We start from the raw sequence: 16,784 nt of genomic DNA on the forward strand, positions 1-16,784 counted from the left end.
ACACAATATACGTACACACACCATAAAATAAATACAGTTATAACGAAAATAGAAATGGGAACAATTACTTAACTTCGATTTCAAATCGCTCGCGACGCGGCAAAGGCCTTGCTCGCGACGCGGCAAACAGACGATTAATTTATGAAAGATAAACACCGAGAAACTTCCAAGGTGCACACTATAACTTCACACCCCGAAAGATAAATACAGTTTCGACAAAATACAATTGTGAACAGACTTAACTTTGAAAACGTGGAGACCGTGTGGAGCTTCGAAAATCCCTGCCGCCGTCTCCAAGATCTCGTGAGATCTCAGTAGAATGTTGTAGCTCCTGCCGTTCTCCTTCTTATCTTTACCTCTGCCACCGAAGTTGGGCAGAGGTTGTTTTCACCCCTGTCTGTTTGTTTGTCTGTCTGTGGACAGGATGTCTCAAAAAGTTATTGTTGTTTAAGGATTCAGACGAAATTTGGTGGAGAGGTTGGGTGTGTGACAAGGACGAAATGATTATATTTTGGTGAAGATCTGAATATGGATCTGGATACGAGAATTTTTTTATTTTCAAGTGCTTCTTCACCAATGAGTGATCGGGCCAAAAACGATATAAAGCCTGATATTTCAAAAAACTTGTGGACGGATAATGACAAAACTAGATGGAGTGACAAGTTAGGTGACGAGAACAAGCCGATTAGAATTTGGTTCAGGTCCGAATTCAGATCCGGCCTATCAGCGGATACAAAACGTAAACTGTTCAGCCTGGTGGAGGTTTATGCTCTACCGAGTGCCGTTCCAGTTAATTTTTTCTATCCGATGCTAAAATGGACAGAACACATTTAAACTCATCTAGGGTGTTTCACCTCCTCTTTGTTTGTGGGGCATTTGTTGTTCTTGTCCGTTTAACAACATTATTATCACCTTTTTCTTTGCAAATTGCAAAACCAAAATATTGGGTTATTCTTTCCATCTTTAAAACTACTGCAGTTACAGAAATTGTGCGGTCTACTCAAATAAATAAGAGCTTTATGAACTCCAAAACATTCATCTATGATGTGGATTGTTGTAAAAACCAGATCTACAACATTGTCCCAATAGTAAGTTTAATTCAATTTCGATCTCGAGCAACACCTGTAAGAAATCACAAGCATTGTATCAGTATACCATAATCATAGAAGTAACAATGGATTAGCAATTTAGTGCAAGCAAGCCTGGAACATCTAGCAATACGCATCATTCGAGTATGCACTACCACACAGAATAAATGTCACAGGAATGTGTCGGAGCGATGTTCGTCCGAGTTCTTATGGAAGTCTCTCAGTGGTCGAAGGCAGCATAGCACCAGGGTTCAACTTAGACACAATTTCATTACATTCTCCCCGCCGTTAAAACTACACTTCTGCTTGGCAGGAATCAAGCTAGCAGCACATATCATCAGTTAGCAGCAGAGTAATATCAATGAGCAGCAGTTGTCAATCTTTGTCAATCAGTCCAACCATAGCGGTCGGGGCGGCAAATTTCTCTCCCGGCGCGTGTCCGATAGACACCTGGTACCACATCCCCGAGGCCGGAATCCCCCGCATCGGAATGTCCGCCTAAATCGGGTGACAGCGGTGGCCCCACAAAGCCATACGGATCGGGTGCATGTGGTGATGGAGTAGCCGGTAGATTTTCCATTGTCGGATCGACTATACCGTAAGCCGGCTCGTCAGTATCCCCACATGGCGCAAGATGGCGCACTGAGATTGTAGACTCCCGTCCATTGGGCAACAGTACACGAGCGTGCTCTGGATTGGTTTGGAGAACATGCACTTTGTCAACGAGAGGGTCGTATTTACTTGTGCGAACCGCGCGTTTGAGGAAGGCCGGTCCGGGCTCAGCAAGCCAGCCCGGCAGAGGACGGGTACTGCCCAATCGACGCGGGTAGCGAAACATACGGTCGTGGGGAGTTTGATTAGTAGCGGTGCACAGTAAAGTCCTGATCGAACTTAACGCCCAAGGTAGCGACCAAGCCCATCGGTCCAGCCCTAGTCCGCGGGACTTCAGGCTCGGAGTAATGGCTCTCCATATGATGCCATTAAATCGTCCCACCTGTCCGTTCGCCTGAGGCCTGTACGGAGTAGTATAGCTAGAAACGATATTATGTTGGAGCAAGAAGTGTCTCGCATCTTGGGATAAGAACACCGCACCTCGATCAGTGTGCACAAAGGCCGGATTGCCAAACATAGAAAACAAGTTCTGCAGACATCGGATAACCGTAGCCGCAGACATATCGCTGCACGGGAAAGCGAAAGGGAATCTGGAGAACTCATCAATGATCGTGAGTAAATAACAAGAACTACTCGAAGCCGGTGAAGCCGGCAGTGGTCCTTTGAAGTCCATTGCCAATCTCTCCCACGGCCGAGTGGCCCGGACCAGCGTACCCATCGGAGGATTGTAGAAGCGAGGTGTAAGTTCAGCGCATACGGAACAGGTGCGACAGAGCCGACGTATATCCTCAACGGAATAGGGAAAGTTTCGACTGCGCACATAATGAGCGAAACGCATCACGCCGGGATGGCACAAGGTGTCATGAAGGATGCGCAGATCCTCAAAGGGGGTGAGACCCGCACACACCGCAGGCCGTGACAAAGCATCTGCAACGAGGTTATCCCTCCCCGGGCGATATTTGATTTTGTAACAGAAATTGGCTAGTTCAATCCGCCAGCGAGTGATTTTCTCATTCTTAATGCGTTGAGCATGTTGCGTGTCGTACATAAAGGCAACACTTTGTTGGTCCGTAATGATCTCAAAACATTTCCCAAGCAAATATGGCCGCCAGCACCTGATAGACTCAATGATGGCGTTCACCTCCTTTTCAACAGACGAGTGTCTTCGCTCCCCGGAGGAGAGAGTCCTTGAAACGAAAGCCGCAGGCCACCCCCCCCCCCCCCCCCCTCCAACCCCCTTTCCCCTTTGAGAGAGTGTAGCAGCTATCGTGTGATCCGAAGCATCGCTTTCCAAAACAAAGGACTTGTTTTCGTCTATCGTCGACACAGCGGCACCAGCTATGTCGGACTTCAGGCCATGGAAAGCAGCCTTAACAGCGCCACTCATGGGGAACGCATCGCAATCGACAAGTGGGCGGAGTTTCTCGGAAAAATTTTGAACCCACTTAGAGTAATGAGCAAACAGCCCGAGAGCACGCTTCAAAGAAGCTCGATCGCAGGGCTGGGCCATGTCGAGCAAGGGTAGCAGACGCTCCTTATCCGGAGCAATAGAGCCGTGGGTCACGGTGTACCCCAGGAGATCTATCGTTCGAGCAGAATAGCGACATTTAGCCTCGTTCATAGTCAGGCGATACTTGTGCGCAACCTCGAGGAAGTGCTTCAGATTAGCATCATGATGTTCTTTGTCGTACCCACAAACCGTGAGATTATCCAGATAAACAAAGACATCGGTTAAATTCTCCTTAGCGATGAGGTCGTCCATAGCCCTTTGGAAGCACGCTACCCCATTCGTGACCCTGAAAGGCAGCCGGATGAACTGGTACAACCTCTGTCCGGATTCAAACGCAGTGTAGATGCGATCTGCCTCGGAGATTGGAATCTGATGATACGCACTACGTAGATCGAGAGTGCTGTATACCGAATATTGTGCCACCTGCCGTACCAGAGAATCCATTCCCGGGAGCAGGTAGGCGTCCAATTGGGTAAACCGATTAATCGTCTGCGAATAGTCGATTACCATGCGTTTGCGGTGCGATTCTGTTCGAACCACCAAAACTTGGGCCCGCCAAGGGGACCGACTAGGTTCTATAATACCTTCCTTTAACAGCTGCGCAGTCTCTTCAGCAATGAATTGCGTGTCAGCCCGTGAGTAGCGTCCCGATTTAACAGCCACCGGAGTACAGTCAGTAGTCAGATTGGGAAACAGTGACAGTAGTTCAATTTCTATCCCTGCAAGAGCACACACAGCAAGAGTGTCAGTACCACCAAATTCCATTTCCAAACGCCCATGTCGCCAGAGAAAATCATGTCCTCGCAAAACTTCTGCACATAATGCTGGTAAGACCATTAAATGCACATCCGGAAACATTCGACCCTTAATTACAAGCTTCAGTCGACATTCCCCCTTCGTGCTGAGCCATAGCCCTTGAGAAGCCATGAAGATTCTGCATCGAGAATCGGCCAGCCATGCTTCTGAACAAGTCGAAAATCGACATAACTATCAGTGGATCCGGTGTCAATTAAAGCATTTGCAAAAATTCCTTCAATCATGAGTGGGATAATAGCGCGGGACAGGCCAGGTGGCCCTGCAGATGTCGAGTTGTCGAGAGGAGGCGCTCAAGCCTCACGTGTGGATCCGACGCCAGCTAATGTCTTTCGTGCAGTTGAAGTCGCTTGTAGGCCAGTCGTGCCGCCACCGGAGGGCGCTCGTGCCACGCGCGGAGATCCCAGCTTTCGTGTGGTCAAAGTGGATCGTAGGTCGGTCGTGCCGCCACCAGAGGGCGCTCGCGCCACGCGCGGAGATTCGAAGCCAGCGTACGCAGATCGGGGAGCCAAACCCGGAAGTGGGCTGGGCGTCGAAAGAATTCCTGTCAAGGACAATCGTGCCGCGTACCGCTGTGATTGCGCGAATTGTTTAGTCGACGCGGCAAGTCTCATCATGGTCGACCTCTCAGTTCGGGGCCCACGGAGAGGGGCGATTCCAATCAAGGCCGGGTGAGGCGCCATTTGTTCCACGGGCACGGAGATAAGCACATTCAGCATCAAGCGAGCTCGCCCACCTCGCGACGAACGACAAACTTTTGCAAAGTGACCCGTCTTCGAACATAAATGACACTTCGCCTCCTTAGCCGGACAAACTGACCTGAGACGGTTCCGGTTCCCGCAGAAATAGCACTTAGCGTTATTTCCTGGCTTGGGTCCAGCAGCAGCGGCCGCTGTCAAACTCGGGTCGGGGTCCTCGAGCGCATCAGGTGCCTCCAATTCCGGCGAGGATGCAGCATCCTCTAGTTCGGCGGAAGCTCTCTCCGGTCGTGTCTGTCAGGATATCCCTGCAGTGACGTATGGGCGTTCATACGAGTCGGCTTGTACCTGTGCTTCGGTGTACACGTGAGATAACCGAAGGGCTGTTTCTAGGGTCAAGTCGTCTTGTTCGAGTAGTCTTTGTCTGATGACCTGCGATCTAATGCCTGAGACAAAAGCATCGCGAGCAAGGTCATCCCAGACTTGTGCATGGGTGCGTACCTCAGTGGTACAGTCCTTCAATAATCGTCGGAGGTCTTGAGCGAATTGGTCTATAGTCTCCGTGGGCTCTTGTCGTCGAGACACAAGCAAATGTCGGGTGTAGACCGCGCTTTGTGTTTTGATGTAAATACGTTTCAGCTCGGCCACAGCAGTATCGTACGTAGCGCACTGTGTAATGGACATGTACACAGTATGATTCACCTTGGATTGCAACACCGCAAGCTTCGTGTCAGCGGTGATTCCCTCCTGCGAATTCAGATGATTAGTCAGGAGCTTCAACCAGTGTAGCAAGCAATTGAGCGGATGCGTCCGGCGCTTGGGGGTCCGCGCAGAAAACTGGAACTTGGATCAGCTTATGAGCCATGTTGTTCTCATTCAGCACGAAGAGAGGAAACTGAATTAATTGTTGTAAAAACCAGATCTACAACATTGTCCCAATAGTAGGTTTAATTCAGTTTCGATCTCTAGCAACACCTGTAAGAAATCACAAGCATTGTATCAGTATACCAATATACCATAATCATAGAAGTAACAATGGATTAGCAATTTAGTGCAAGCAAGCCTGGAGCATCTAGCAATATGCACCATTCGAGTATGCACTACCACACAGAATAAATGTCACAGGAATGTGTCGGAGCGATGTCCGTCCGAGTTCTTATGGAAGCCTCTCAGTGGTCGAAGGCAGCATAGCACCTTGGTTCAACTTAGACACAATTTCATTACATGGATATTTGGTTGGAGCTAAATATACAGAATTTTTACTTGAACTGATCATTCGTCACTCGCATTGTTACTTGTTCCCAGTAATGTCGACTTGCAAAAATAAATAAAACACGAGTTCCCTTACAATTGACTTTGATGCATGAGGAGGTCATTAGGCCCATCAAAGCCTGCGCTTATGTTACGAGATTATTGTTTGTCCGTGCTCTATGCTTGAACTTGAAGCAAGGGGCAGCACGTACCATTTTTAGTTTTTGCTATAATTTGGCCAGGGTTCGAACCTCCAACGTCTCGGACTGAGTGGATGATCTAACCATTACACCACTGAGTGTGGTTAAAACAATCCGTTTGTCTCTTCTGAAACCCACATTGTGCTCTTGTTGTAGGCAAGTGGGCAAACCTGTCCATATTCCAAATGCAGAATGGGACAATCACGTATACTGCACATTGAGGGCTATACTCCAATGTTTACCATGCAGTTGTCTAAGGTTCAAAAATGTGTGTTGAATGAAGTGATTGGGTTCATTCTTATTTACGATCCACAATTTTTCCCTCGTTATTGTGGTTGGCTGGGGGAAGAAGCTTGGCCCAAGTCTTTCGTGAACCAGCTGGCCAAGTCTGACATCTGACGACTGAATTTAGGGCAGAAATTTGGAATTTGAATGGTGCCGGAGATAGCTCACCTACTCTTCCTGAAGGACACTATGGGATCTTTAACGTCCACCAACTAATGTTGGGAGGTGGGAGGCCCAATTTAACCTCCATATTAGGGACACATTGATGAAACACCGGGATGACAGTTCATAGCTGGGCCAAGATGCAAACCCAGGCTAGACAGCTTAGAGTCGAGTGTGCATACCTCTGAGGCCTAGGCCATGAATAGTCGAGTTCGTTACATTTCCGAATTGCTTCATACACCAAAAGCTGCCTTATTTTTATGCTTGATGGAAATGGATCGCTGCATAAACTTCTCCTTAAACCATTTGACGGATATTATTTGTAATTCAGTTATCTTGTGTGATTATTGTCCTTTTCACGGAAGATGCACCCCTTGGGCTGTACGAGTTCGTCATCGATCCAAATTCTTTTTCCCGAACAATTGAAAACATGTTTCATCTCTCATTTCTTGTTAAGGTGAGACGGAATTGCATGTACAAATGTTGATATGTTTAAACATCATTTTGATCGTACTGCATTTATATGCCTATATCTTACTTTTCCTGCCTGCCATACGTTTTGCAGCTCCTTGTCAAAGTTATCCCTGCCATCAATCATCTAGATTGGCAGAACAGAATTTGGATAGAGAGGAGGGTGGTGTGCCTTTAAGAAATTATTTTATTTTGACTGTTGCGTTTTATTTGAGACTGGTTTTTGTTGTTATTTTCAGGATGGACTTGTCAGCATTGAATGTGGTGAACAAGGGATGCTGCGCATTGGTATGCAATTGGCAAAATTTGGACTTTTATGTTTATGAGCGACTGTGCAAAGTCATTCTTTTTATGGATTTCTTATTTTGATGGGGGATTATCTTTTATCAGTGTGACATCTTACCATTCAGAGGGTAGCACACAAATTACACATCCAAAAAGTTGTATACAGGATAGTCCACATGGCTTGTGGCCCCTTGCTAGCAACTAACATTTTCTTGACAATTCGTTACGTCTCTGGAGGTCTGATAACTGGATTTTCAAACCACAAGAGAAGGATGACAGCTTGACATCCCTCGTCATTGCCACCTTGAGTGACTGTGGCTGTAGGGTAGCCCGCCTTGTACGGTCAGAACCTCCATGTGGCACTTCCTTCTAAGCATCTCCCCAGGATGCGTCTGTCCCACTTCCCCAAGGCGTTTTTCCTGCAGTGATAACGTGTATAAATAGCTTATAGTTATAATGGTGTTTCTGTGGGAGCAACGGCTTCTACAGGAAGTAAAAATATTACAAACCACAAACACGTAAGCTTAGCTTTTTAAACAGTCGCTAATGCTCTTTATAACACTAAATGAAGAAATTTGGAGGAATCTCGACATCCGTGAAGTAAGATTTACTTACAAAACTGAGCGAAGAGCTACTGTACTCTATATGACCCACAAATGTTGGGTTAATAACATGGCCCTTTCTGCCACTACCGTGGCATTTTTCCGAGCGAACTTTTGAAACTCGCTCCTGCTGTTTCATACGAAACAAAGGGAGAAGCTCGGGTTGTGCTCCTTTACCAAGCAGCTAGCTAGCGCTTGCCAAGCCAGCCGTTCCTTAATGGTTTTGAATGGAGTGCTTGCTCAAATGCTTAAACCACTTGGTGATCTCTCCACAAGAAACTTGGTAAATGAACACACACCCAATGTTCTTGAGACCCGCCCATAGATCGACTGTAATCTACTTACCCCAAAGAGGAATGACCCTTCCTGCCCCTCCCGGAGTCTGTGGGTGTACCAGTATACTAAATTTGACAACTGCTAGCTTATGCTCTTAATAGCTGGGCAATAAATACCCTTTTCGTTTGGCCAATCTTCCCTACAATGAATATCTCCCACATTGCAGACCATGCCGAGGTTTTCACAAAACACTTCTAGCCTTGCTACACACTTGATAATTGATTCCTCCCCAGTTGAACATGATAATTTCTTGCAGGATGGTTAACTAGGCCTTCGTGGGCACTCGGACAACTCCGAGGACCATGCATTATTTTGAAAATAAAAAGTGCAATCAATGTGTGATTAATATATTTATGTACTATGTACAGCAAATGTACAATAAACTACAAGCCTTAATGAATATATATATATATATATATATATGTATATATATATATATATATGTATATATTTGTATATATATATATATATATATATATATATATATATATATATATATATATATATATATATATATATATATATATATATATATATATATATATATATATATATATATATGTATGTATATATATATATGTATACAGTGGAACCTTGACTTACGAGTGCCCCAACTTACGAGTTTTTCGAGATACGAGCCGTCGCTCGGGCGGTTTATTGCTTTGAGATGCGAGCCGAGATCCGAGTTACGAGCTTTCGCCACCCGGTCACGTGGTTATCTTGCCGTGCACGTACAGTACGTATCTCTGTCGTATAGCGCTGCATTTTTTTTTTCGCATTTTGGTTATTTCGAGTTCACGCCGCCAGGTGGGTTCTGGTCACGTGGTTATCTTGCCGTGCACGTACAGTACGTATCTCTGTCGTATAGCGCTGCATTTTTTTTTTCGCATTTTGGTTATTTCGAGTTCACGCCGCCAGGTGGGTTCTGGTCACGTGGTTATCTTGCCGTGCACGTACAGTACGTATCTCTGTCGTATAGCGCTGCATTTTTTTTTTCGCATTTTGGTTATTTCGAGTTCACGCCGCCAGGTGGGTTCTGGTCACGTGGTTATCTTGCCGTGCACGTACAGTACGTATCTCTGTCGTATAGCGCTGCATTTTTTTTTCGCATTTTGGTTATTTCGAGTTCACGCCGCCAGGTGGGTTCTGGTCACGTGGTTATCTTGCCGTGCACGTACAGTACGTATCTCTGTCGTATAGCGCTGCATTTTTTTTTTCGCATTTTGGTTATTTCGAGTTGACGCCGCCAGGTGGGTTCTGGTCACGTGGTTATCTTGCCGTGCACGTACAGTACGTATCTCTGTCGTATAGCGCTGCATTTTTTTTTTCGCATTTTGGTTATTTCGAGTTCACGCCGCCAGGTGGGTTCTGGTCACGTGGTTATCTTGCCGTGCACGTACAGTACGTATCTCTGTCGTACAGCGCTGCATTTTTTTTTTCGCATTTTGGTTATTTCGGAAAATTTCTTAGTTTTAACCATGGGGCCTAAGAAAGTGAGTGGCAAGTGCAGTGCTGAGAAGAAGAAGAGGATGATGTGCTTGGATATAAAACACGCAATCGTCGAAAAACATGAGCGAGGTGTCGAGGAGGACGTAGATAACGACAGAGGAGAAGAGCATGCCAGGCCACAACTTGTTCAGAATGCCGGCGATAGCTCGCCTTCTCTTTGTGGAAAACACGGTGAGATCCTTAACATCCAACAACTAATGGGACGCAAACGGGGCGCCCAGTTTAGCGGTACACACATTGATGAATCACCCTGCCTGTGATTCACCCATGACAGGTTATAGCTGGGTCGGGATTCAAACCCAGGCTGGACAGTTTAGACTTTAGAGTCAAGTGTGCGTACCTCCAGTCCAGGCCATCCTGCCAACTTGTATGCTGCATACAGGTGAAATATAAAGCGCGAGATATTTTTATATATACTGTATATTTAAAAAAAAATTGGTGTGGTTTTTGGCGGGCTGGAACGGATTAATAGCATTTCAATGCATTTCAATGGGGAAATTTGATTTGAGATACGAGCAATTTGAGTTACGAGCTCGGTCACGGAACGAATTAAACTCGTAAGTCAAGGTTCCACTGTATATATGTATATATATATATATATATATATATATATATATATATATATATATATATATATATATATATATATATATATATATATTGTTACGGATCTCGGGGGTCGGCTCTCCCCTTATCAAGGGGGGGTTAATCCCCTTGTCTCTTTAGCTGGCCGTCCCGAGTCCTTAGATGTTATAACGCTCCTTCCGGTCGGTATTAGCTAGGGTCATTGGTCAAAGTAGTCCAAAATACCTACTTACTAACCCGACCGTAAAGCAGGAAAATAACTCACGCTCGAACCACGGATGTGATGGAAAATGCCGAGCGGATAGCAATCCGCGATCCGAGCTATTAACAAATGACTAGACTCGATTGTAGTGGTTCCTAACCGTGCCACAGGTACTCAATTGAGAAAAGACGAAAGCGAAGGGATTAAGACGAAACCAGAAAGAACAGATGAATTTATTACAAAACAAAAAGAAGAGGAAAGGAAAGAATGTACAAGAAAGGAAGAAGAAGAAGCAGGACACAGTGCAGTCTTAAAAATAGTCTTAACTTATGACCCCAGACAAACATACACACTTACACGGGGATTGTAGCTGGTAGGGTGGAAGGTCCAGGTAGATGGTCCAGGCGATGGGGTCCAGGCTCCAGTTGAGGCTCCAGTCCAGGCTCCGGTTCAACGGGCGAAAACCCGCCAGGCAGCTCTGCGTATCGTTGGAACGCGACCGGACCTTACATATAGCGGGGGGACTGGGATGCTTCGTACGTAATAACTGTACGTTCGCGCCAAACGCTCTCCCTATCAAAGTCCTTTCAATGCGCACGCCTCCAACAAGTCCGTGCAAGTTCTTTGCAAATGTGCGCGCCTCCAACACCGCGTAAGTCCTCCGAAATAAGTCCGTGAAAGGGCTTTGCGTTCGCGCTTATATCATGCGAGCCAAGATCACTCCGCACTTCATAAAGCCACGCCCGCCGGTGATATTCCCTCAGCCCTGGTTGGCTGGTGAGGGCTTACCGGCCACGGCTTTGACGGCTGGTTGACAGGCCACACCTTGTTCTTGGCGTTCCGCCCCCTTTTTCCTCGGGCCTAACCGCATGGCTTATGGCATCGTTTGAGCGAGCTCATGGGCAGCAGCGAATGCTGCCGCTGCTGGCAGAGGCGCTTAATGGCGTTTCTTGGAGAGGGAGGTTGCAAAATGGACGAAAGGGCCTACTCCTTATTTGATTGACGCAACGCAGATTCAACTATTGGAAACACGGCCTTATCTAAAACACATAATAATGAAATAACTGAGTTCCTATGGTGGCCTACGTGTTGCTTGTGGACTAACTGGGGGTGCAACCTTTAACCTTTAATGTCATATTTACAAGTGATTATTTATTTACAAAAGTGTGGGTTCTAAAACCGCAACACTGCACCCTCCCTTTTTCCAGGCTCGTTCCGAGCCGAAACAAAAGGAACTATCTTTTAAATTAATGTGACACTTAGGTGTGGTTACCCTCTACTTTTAACCTCACCCTGAGTGCGACAGTTTTAATACTAAATATGTCCCACCTACTGCGTTGCATCATATCTAACTGACTCACACCCACAATTCACCGAATTACAGAATGGTCTTCAAACTACACATTTAACCGGTGGGGAGCATTATTTACAAAACACTAATTATATTTACAAACTGCAACCCAGGACCTGACTTTTGTGGGAAAAGAAGAGATGTTTGAAAACAGGAAAATGCCATTGCCATGCACTGCGCCGATACACCATACGCCATATGTTCCCAATAAAATGCACCATAATAAACAAAATGCACCAAAAGCACCATAAAAGCACAAAGAGCACCAAAGAAGCACCATCACCTAAATGCACATAAAAAACATTTCAGAAATAATAAAGGATGTCTGATGTCTTCTTGCTTCTCTGCTGGGCCGATGTATCGTGCCTTGATCTTCTTGCTTGATGTTACTATTTATTAATAAAAGGGCACACACCGCGTCCGCTTTTTATTATTTGTATGGCCAGCAGGGCCAACTCAGGTGGTCCACTGCTGGGCATGGATGCCACATAAAACAGTGGTCCGCAAACCAGACACCGCTGGCAACAACGGTCGGTCCCAGCAGAGGTGCCAGGCCACAGAACGTGTGGTCCATATGTGGTGCCAGGCCACAGAACGTGTGGTCCATATGGTGCATCAGTGCAGGCAGGAGGCAGCAAGGGTGCGGGCGCACAACTGCGGCACCTGCACACTCCCCTCGGGCACAAAAGAACATGGTCCATGAGTGGGGAAGGAAGGACAAGCAGATTAGCGGGGCAAGGGCGCAAGGGTACACATCAAAACAAAGTAATGCGATATGAAGGGCGCGGGAGAGCGAGCTGAGAAAGCTCGTCCCTAGCGTACGTCACCCCCCATGTCACCTACCCTACCCTTGCCCTTACCTGTATTTACACAATTTGCAATTCGTTGCTAACGTCTTGTCTTTCCCATCCCCTCTAATTCCAAATTCATCACCAATCCCTCCTAAGGAGGAAGAGATGGAATCACAACAATGTCAAATCCACGTCAAGATGCATCTTTCATTCTCCAAAATCGTTTACAAAATCTGGTGTGGAGTCTTTCACCTCGGTGAGCGGATGCGGATGGTGCGAAGAGATTTTCTCCTATCTATCCTTCTAAATGACATTAACACTTTAACTCTACCCGGGGTCTTGCCCTGCGAAACCATTGGCCATCTTTACTCTATGTGGTTCAAAAACCAAATTCCCATTGACCAGTCTGTGGTATTCTCCAATTTGGGGTCTCACTCCCCCGATTTTTCTCCCTGTGCCCTCGCACAATTTCGTGGCTGGGTCGTGTGGCTCCCCTAGCAGGTCCTACTTACCTGCGCATCTCCGCCACTGAACGTCGCCACCCAAGCTTGCCGAGCTCCTTCACCCTACCATAACCTACCTGACTGGGGAAGGCCCTCCCTGGCGCTTACCCCCTCAGTGCCCTCTCTGGCACTGGGCTACCCGGGTCCTCTCCCTAGGATCCTTGGGCCCCGCTGAACTCTACTCAACTCTAACCTGGCTCCCAGAGCCTATCTGCGGCCTCACCTGGCCGAGAGACTACCAGTGGTGGCGTGCTCAACCAACCATACGCACTAACAGGCCACACGCCCAGCCATTCCACTTTACTCATGCACCAATCAAGCAATACTTTGCTACTTTCAGCACCACAGATGTCAATATCCAACCAAATTTACCTACTCCCTCTACCTACTTTTAAACTACCCTCCCCTGGTATTCGTGAAGGGGTCCATCCTTCCCCCATCCACTCCTTCGCACCATACACTCCACCCCACTCAATCCATACTCCATCTACTCCACACCATTCATTCCAGACCATTTATTCCACACACATCATTCTCGAGCATTGCCTCATTTGCTAACCAGCACTATAAGGACTTCATACGTAATGCCTCATTTCATGCGAAACCTCCAGCTCCTGCTCATACACAATTTCTTCACACACACAGCATCATTTAAGCTATCTACTCCCTTCTAATACGAGTGCGCCCCATCATCCCTTATACTAAGCACTCCCTCGTCGTTATCAACCAACTACTCTACTCTACGTCCCCACTACAGGTACAAAAGTCACAACTTAACTCTCAAGTCTCCTATGGTCATCTCTAGGTCCCTATACATTTATCCTAACCCTCCCGGGCTAGTTTGTACTGCCACCCCATAGATCTATAGCTCCTCTGCCCAAGGAATATGATGTGAGGGATGGTAGAGCCACCATTCCTCTACACCGTATACCATTTCTCAACACTATTGCTATTCCATCAGTCCACTACTCTCGAGCCTCTCGGTGCGCCGTAATACATTTTCGTCACAGCTCGGCTTTGAAAAACCGAGCCATGTATCCTGGTGGTCTGTCTCCTGTAGGTTGGGTCCGTCCGGCATTTACGATTCTGGGGAGGAGGCATACTCGGTCCGAGATTCCAGGGTCCATCCCGGCGCGGAGCCTTCCGGTCTCCGGCCCGATGACCCAACCTCACCCGGTCAGAACACCGCCCCCACGAGGGGGCAAAGGTCCGACCTGGCCCTTCTCCCCCGGAATCGTGCCGCTACGACACGGCACCGACCATACAGGGCGGAGCCCGGCCCGAATCGTGCACGGCGCTCCTTGCAGGAGTGACGCGGCAACGATCCCCGCAGCACACAAAGCGCACCACGCCCCGAGAGCTCGCGTCGGCTATACGTCGGCCCAACCGCTGCCCCGGTCAGCGTCGATGCTCCACTCGCATGCTCACACCACACGTTCCTTTTCTTACTCGCACATCCAGGCATCTCCATACACTCCATGCATTCCATGCATTCCTCTCGCGCACATTCTTGCGCATCCATTCTACTCGCACACCCCATCATCACACACTCCTCTGTTACACACCTCTCCTCCGTTACGTACTCCGTAACACTCACGGGTGTGCACTCTGTTGCACACCCACTCAGCGCACACCTACCCACGGGTGTGCAATCTCCTGTCGCACACCCAATAACACGCTCTGGTGTGCTCTCCCGCACACTCGCCACAACCAACTCAGGTGTGCATCCTCGCACACTCTTCTCATCCATCCCCCTCTCTTCCAACGCAGACTCTGTACCGCACTCATCACACATACACTCCGATGTGCTCTCGCACTCGGTATCACACTCTCGCTCCGGCGCACACTTTTGTCTCACACGCGCGCCATTTCCTCTCGTACATCTCACTTTTACACAGCGCACAAAGGACCTTCCACGAACGCCCGGGTGCCGTCTGGATTCCAAGCGCGCGAAAAATCCTTTCGCGCCAAACACTTTTGCGCCAAATCTTTTCACGCCATATACAGCCTGGCTTACCTTCGGGATCTTCTTCTCCACACGCACCTGCAAATCTTGATAAGGATTAGCAAGTATGGCATCATGATGTGAACATGGACTTTGCACAAGTTCCATTCCTTCCTTCCACGAGTGCTTTTCTAGGTCTGCCGTCTCTTCCGCCCCAATTTCCACTATTGCTTCTCTTTTAATTTCTTTTTCCTTGTTAAGCTCGACGACCGCTGGTGCTAATAAAATCAAATTTTCTAATTCTGCGGTCGCCGGCTTCCCCATACCCCGGGTCGCGGTTTCTATACCCGTCCACCCGGCTGTGCTCTGCTCAGGCTCGCTTTCCCCACGCTTCTCAAGCCGCGCTACCTCATCGCGTACCCCCGCAACCCTTCCGCCCAATCTGCGGTCTATGTCTCTCCCAATCTGCTCTATCTGGCCACCCACTCTGTTTCCAAACCCTGTCAACCCATCCTCCATTCCTTCCATTTGGTTCTCCTGGGTAGCCATTCTGTTTTCCAGCCCCATTATCCCTTCATTCATTTGGCTACTCACGTCCTCCAATTGGGCCCCTAATTTGTTCTCTAATCCCCCTAATTTGACGTCTAACCCTCCAATTTGACTTCCCAATTGCTCACTATTGGCCCTCATTTCTCCCATCTCCTTACTCAATCCCCCAATTTGGTTGCCCATTTGCTCCCCCATTCTATCCATTTTGGCACACAGTTGGGTCAGGAATAATCTGAGGTCAAACCCCATTTGCACAGCGGCCCCAGCCGCCACCGCGGGCTCGGCCTCCGCCGCCATGTGCGCGGCGCCGCCATTTTGCGCGCCTGCAACCCCCGCTACCACACCTTCTTCGTTTTCCTCCTCCATCTCTCCCACTTCTTCCCTGGGGTCCTGGGTTGACTCTAACCCTTCCTCTGGCTCCTCATTTTCCCCCACTGGCATCCGATCGCCTTGATTATCCATGGCACGATTTAATTTAGATCTTGTATAAAATTTCGGCCGCTCGAAATTTTGACCAAATTTGTCCAGATGATAAAAAATTTGGTTCGGGCTTCAAATCCCACTCCCAGACACCAATTGCTACGGATCTCGGGGGTCGGCTCTCCCCTTATCAAGGGGGGGTTAATCCCCTTGTCTTTTTAGCTGGCCGTCCCGAGTCCTTCAAAGTTATAACGCTCCTTCCGGTCGGTATTAGCTAGGGTCATTGGTCAAAGTAGTCCCAAATACCTACTTACTAACCCGACCGTAAAGCAGGGAAATAACTCCCGCTCGAACCACGGATGTGATGGAAAATGCCGAGCGGATAGCAATCCGCGATCCGAGCTATTAACAAATGACTAGACCCGATTGTAGCGGTTCCTAATCGTGCCACAGGTACTCAATTGAGAAAAGACGAAAGCGAAGGGATTAAGACGAAACCAGAAAGAACAGGTGAATTTATTACAAAACAAAACGAAAAGGAAAGGAAAGAATGTACAAGAAAGGAAGAAGAAGAAGCAGGACACAGGGCAGTCTTAAAAACAGTCTTAAGTTATGA

At 47.7% G+C, this 16,784-nt stretch overlaps 1 protein-coding gene and 1 long non-coding RNA gene across 5 annotated transcripts in view; one reads left to right on the forward strand and one right to left on the reverse strand.

Annotated features, from left to right (window-relative positions):
* The window catches only part of LOC137434311 (EP300-interacting inhibitor of differentiation 3), a 68,860-nt gene that overhangs the window by 43,405 nt on the left and 8,671 nt on the right, over window positions 1–16,784 (forward strand). For all 4 annotated transcript variants that reach the window (XM_078785488.1, XM_078785486.1, XM_078785487.1 and 1 more), the window contains exons 8-9: window positions 6,985–7,076; window positions 7,330–7,378. In XM_078785488.1, coding sequence (XP_078641614.1) covers window positions 6,985–7,076; window positions 7,330–7,378 — 141 coding nt within the window. The remainder of the gene's footprint in view (window positions 1–6,984; window positions 7,077–7,329; window positions 7,379–16,784) is intronic.
* LOC137434312 (uncharacterized) lies at window positions 1,078–5,626 on the reverse strand. Its single transcript, XR_010985845.2, has 2 exons — window positions 5,424–5,626; window positions 1,078–1,122 (listed from the first exon to the last, which is right to left on the reverse strand). It is a non-coding gene; the product is annotated as an uncharacterized LOC137434312 (long non-coding RNA).

This window comes from Myxine glutinosa, chromosome 10, assembly GCF_964187855.1.
Source record: "Myxine glutinosa chromosome 10, kmMyxGlut1.1, whole genome shotgun sequence".
Lineage (NCBI taxonomy): Eukaryota > Metazoa > Chordata > Myxini > Myxiniformes > Myxinidae > Myxine > Myxine glutinosa.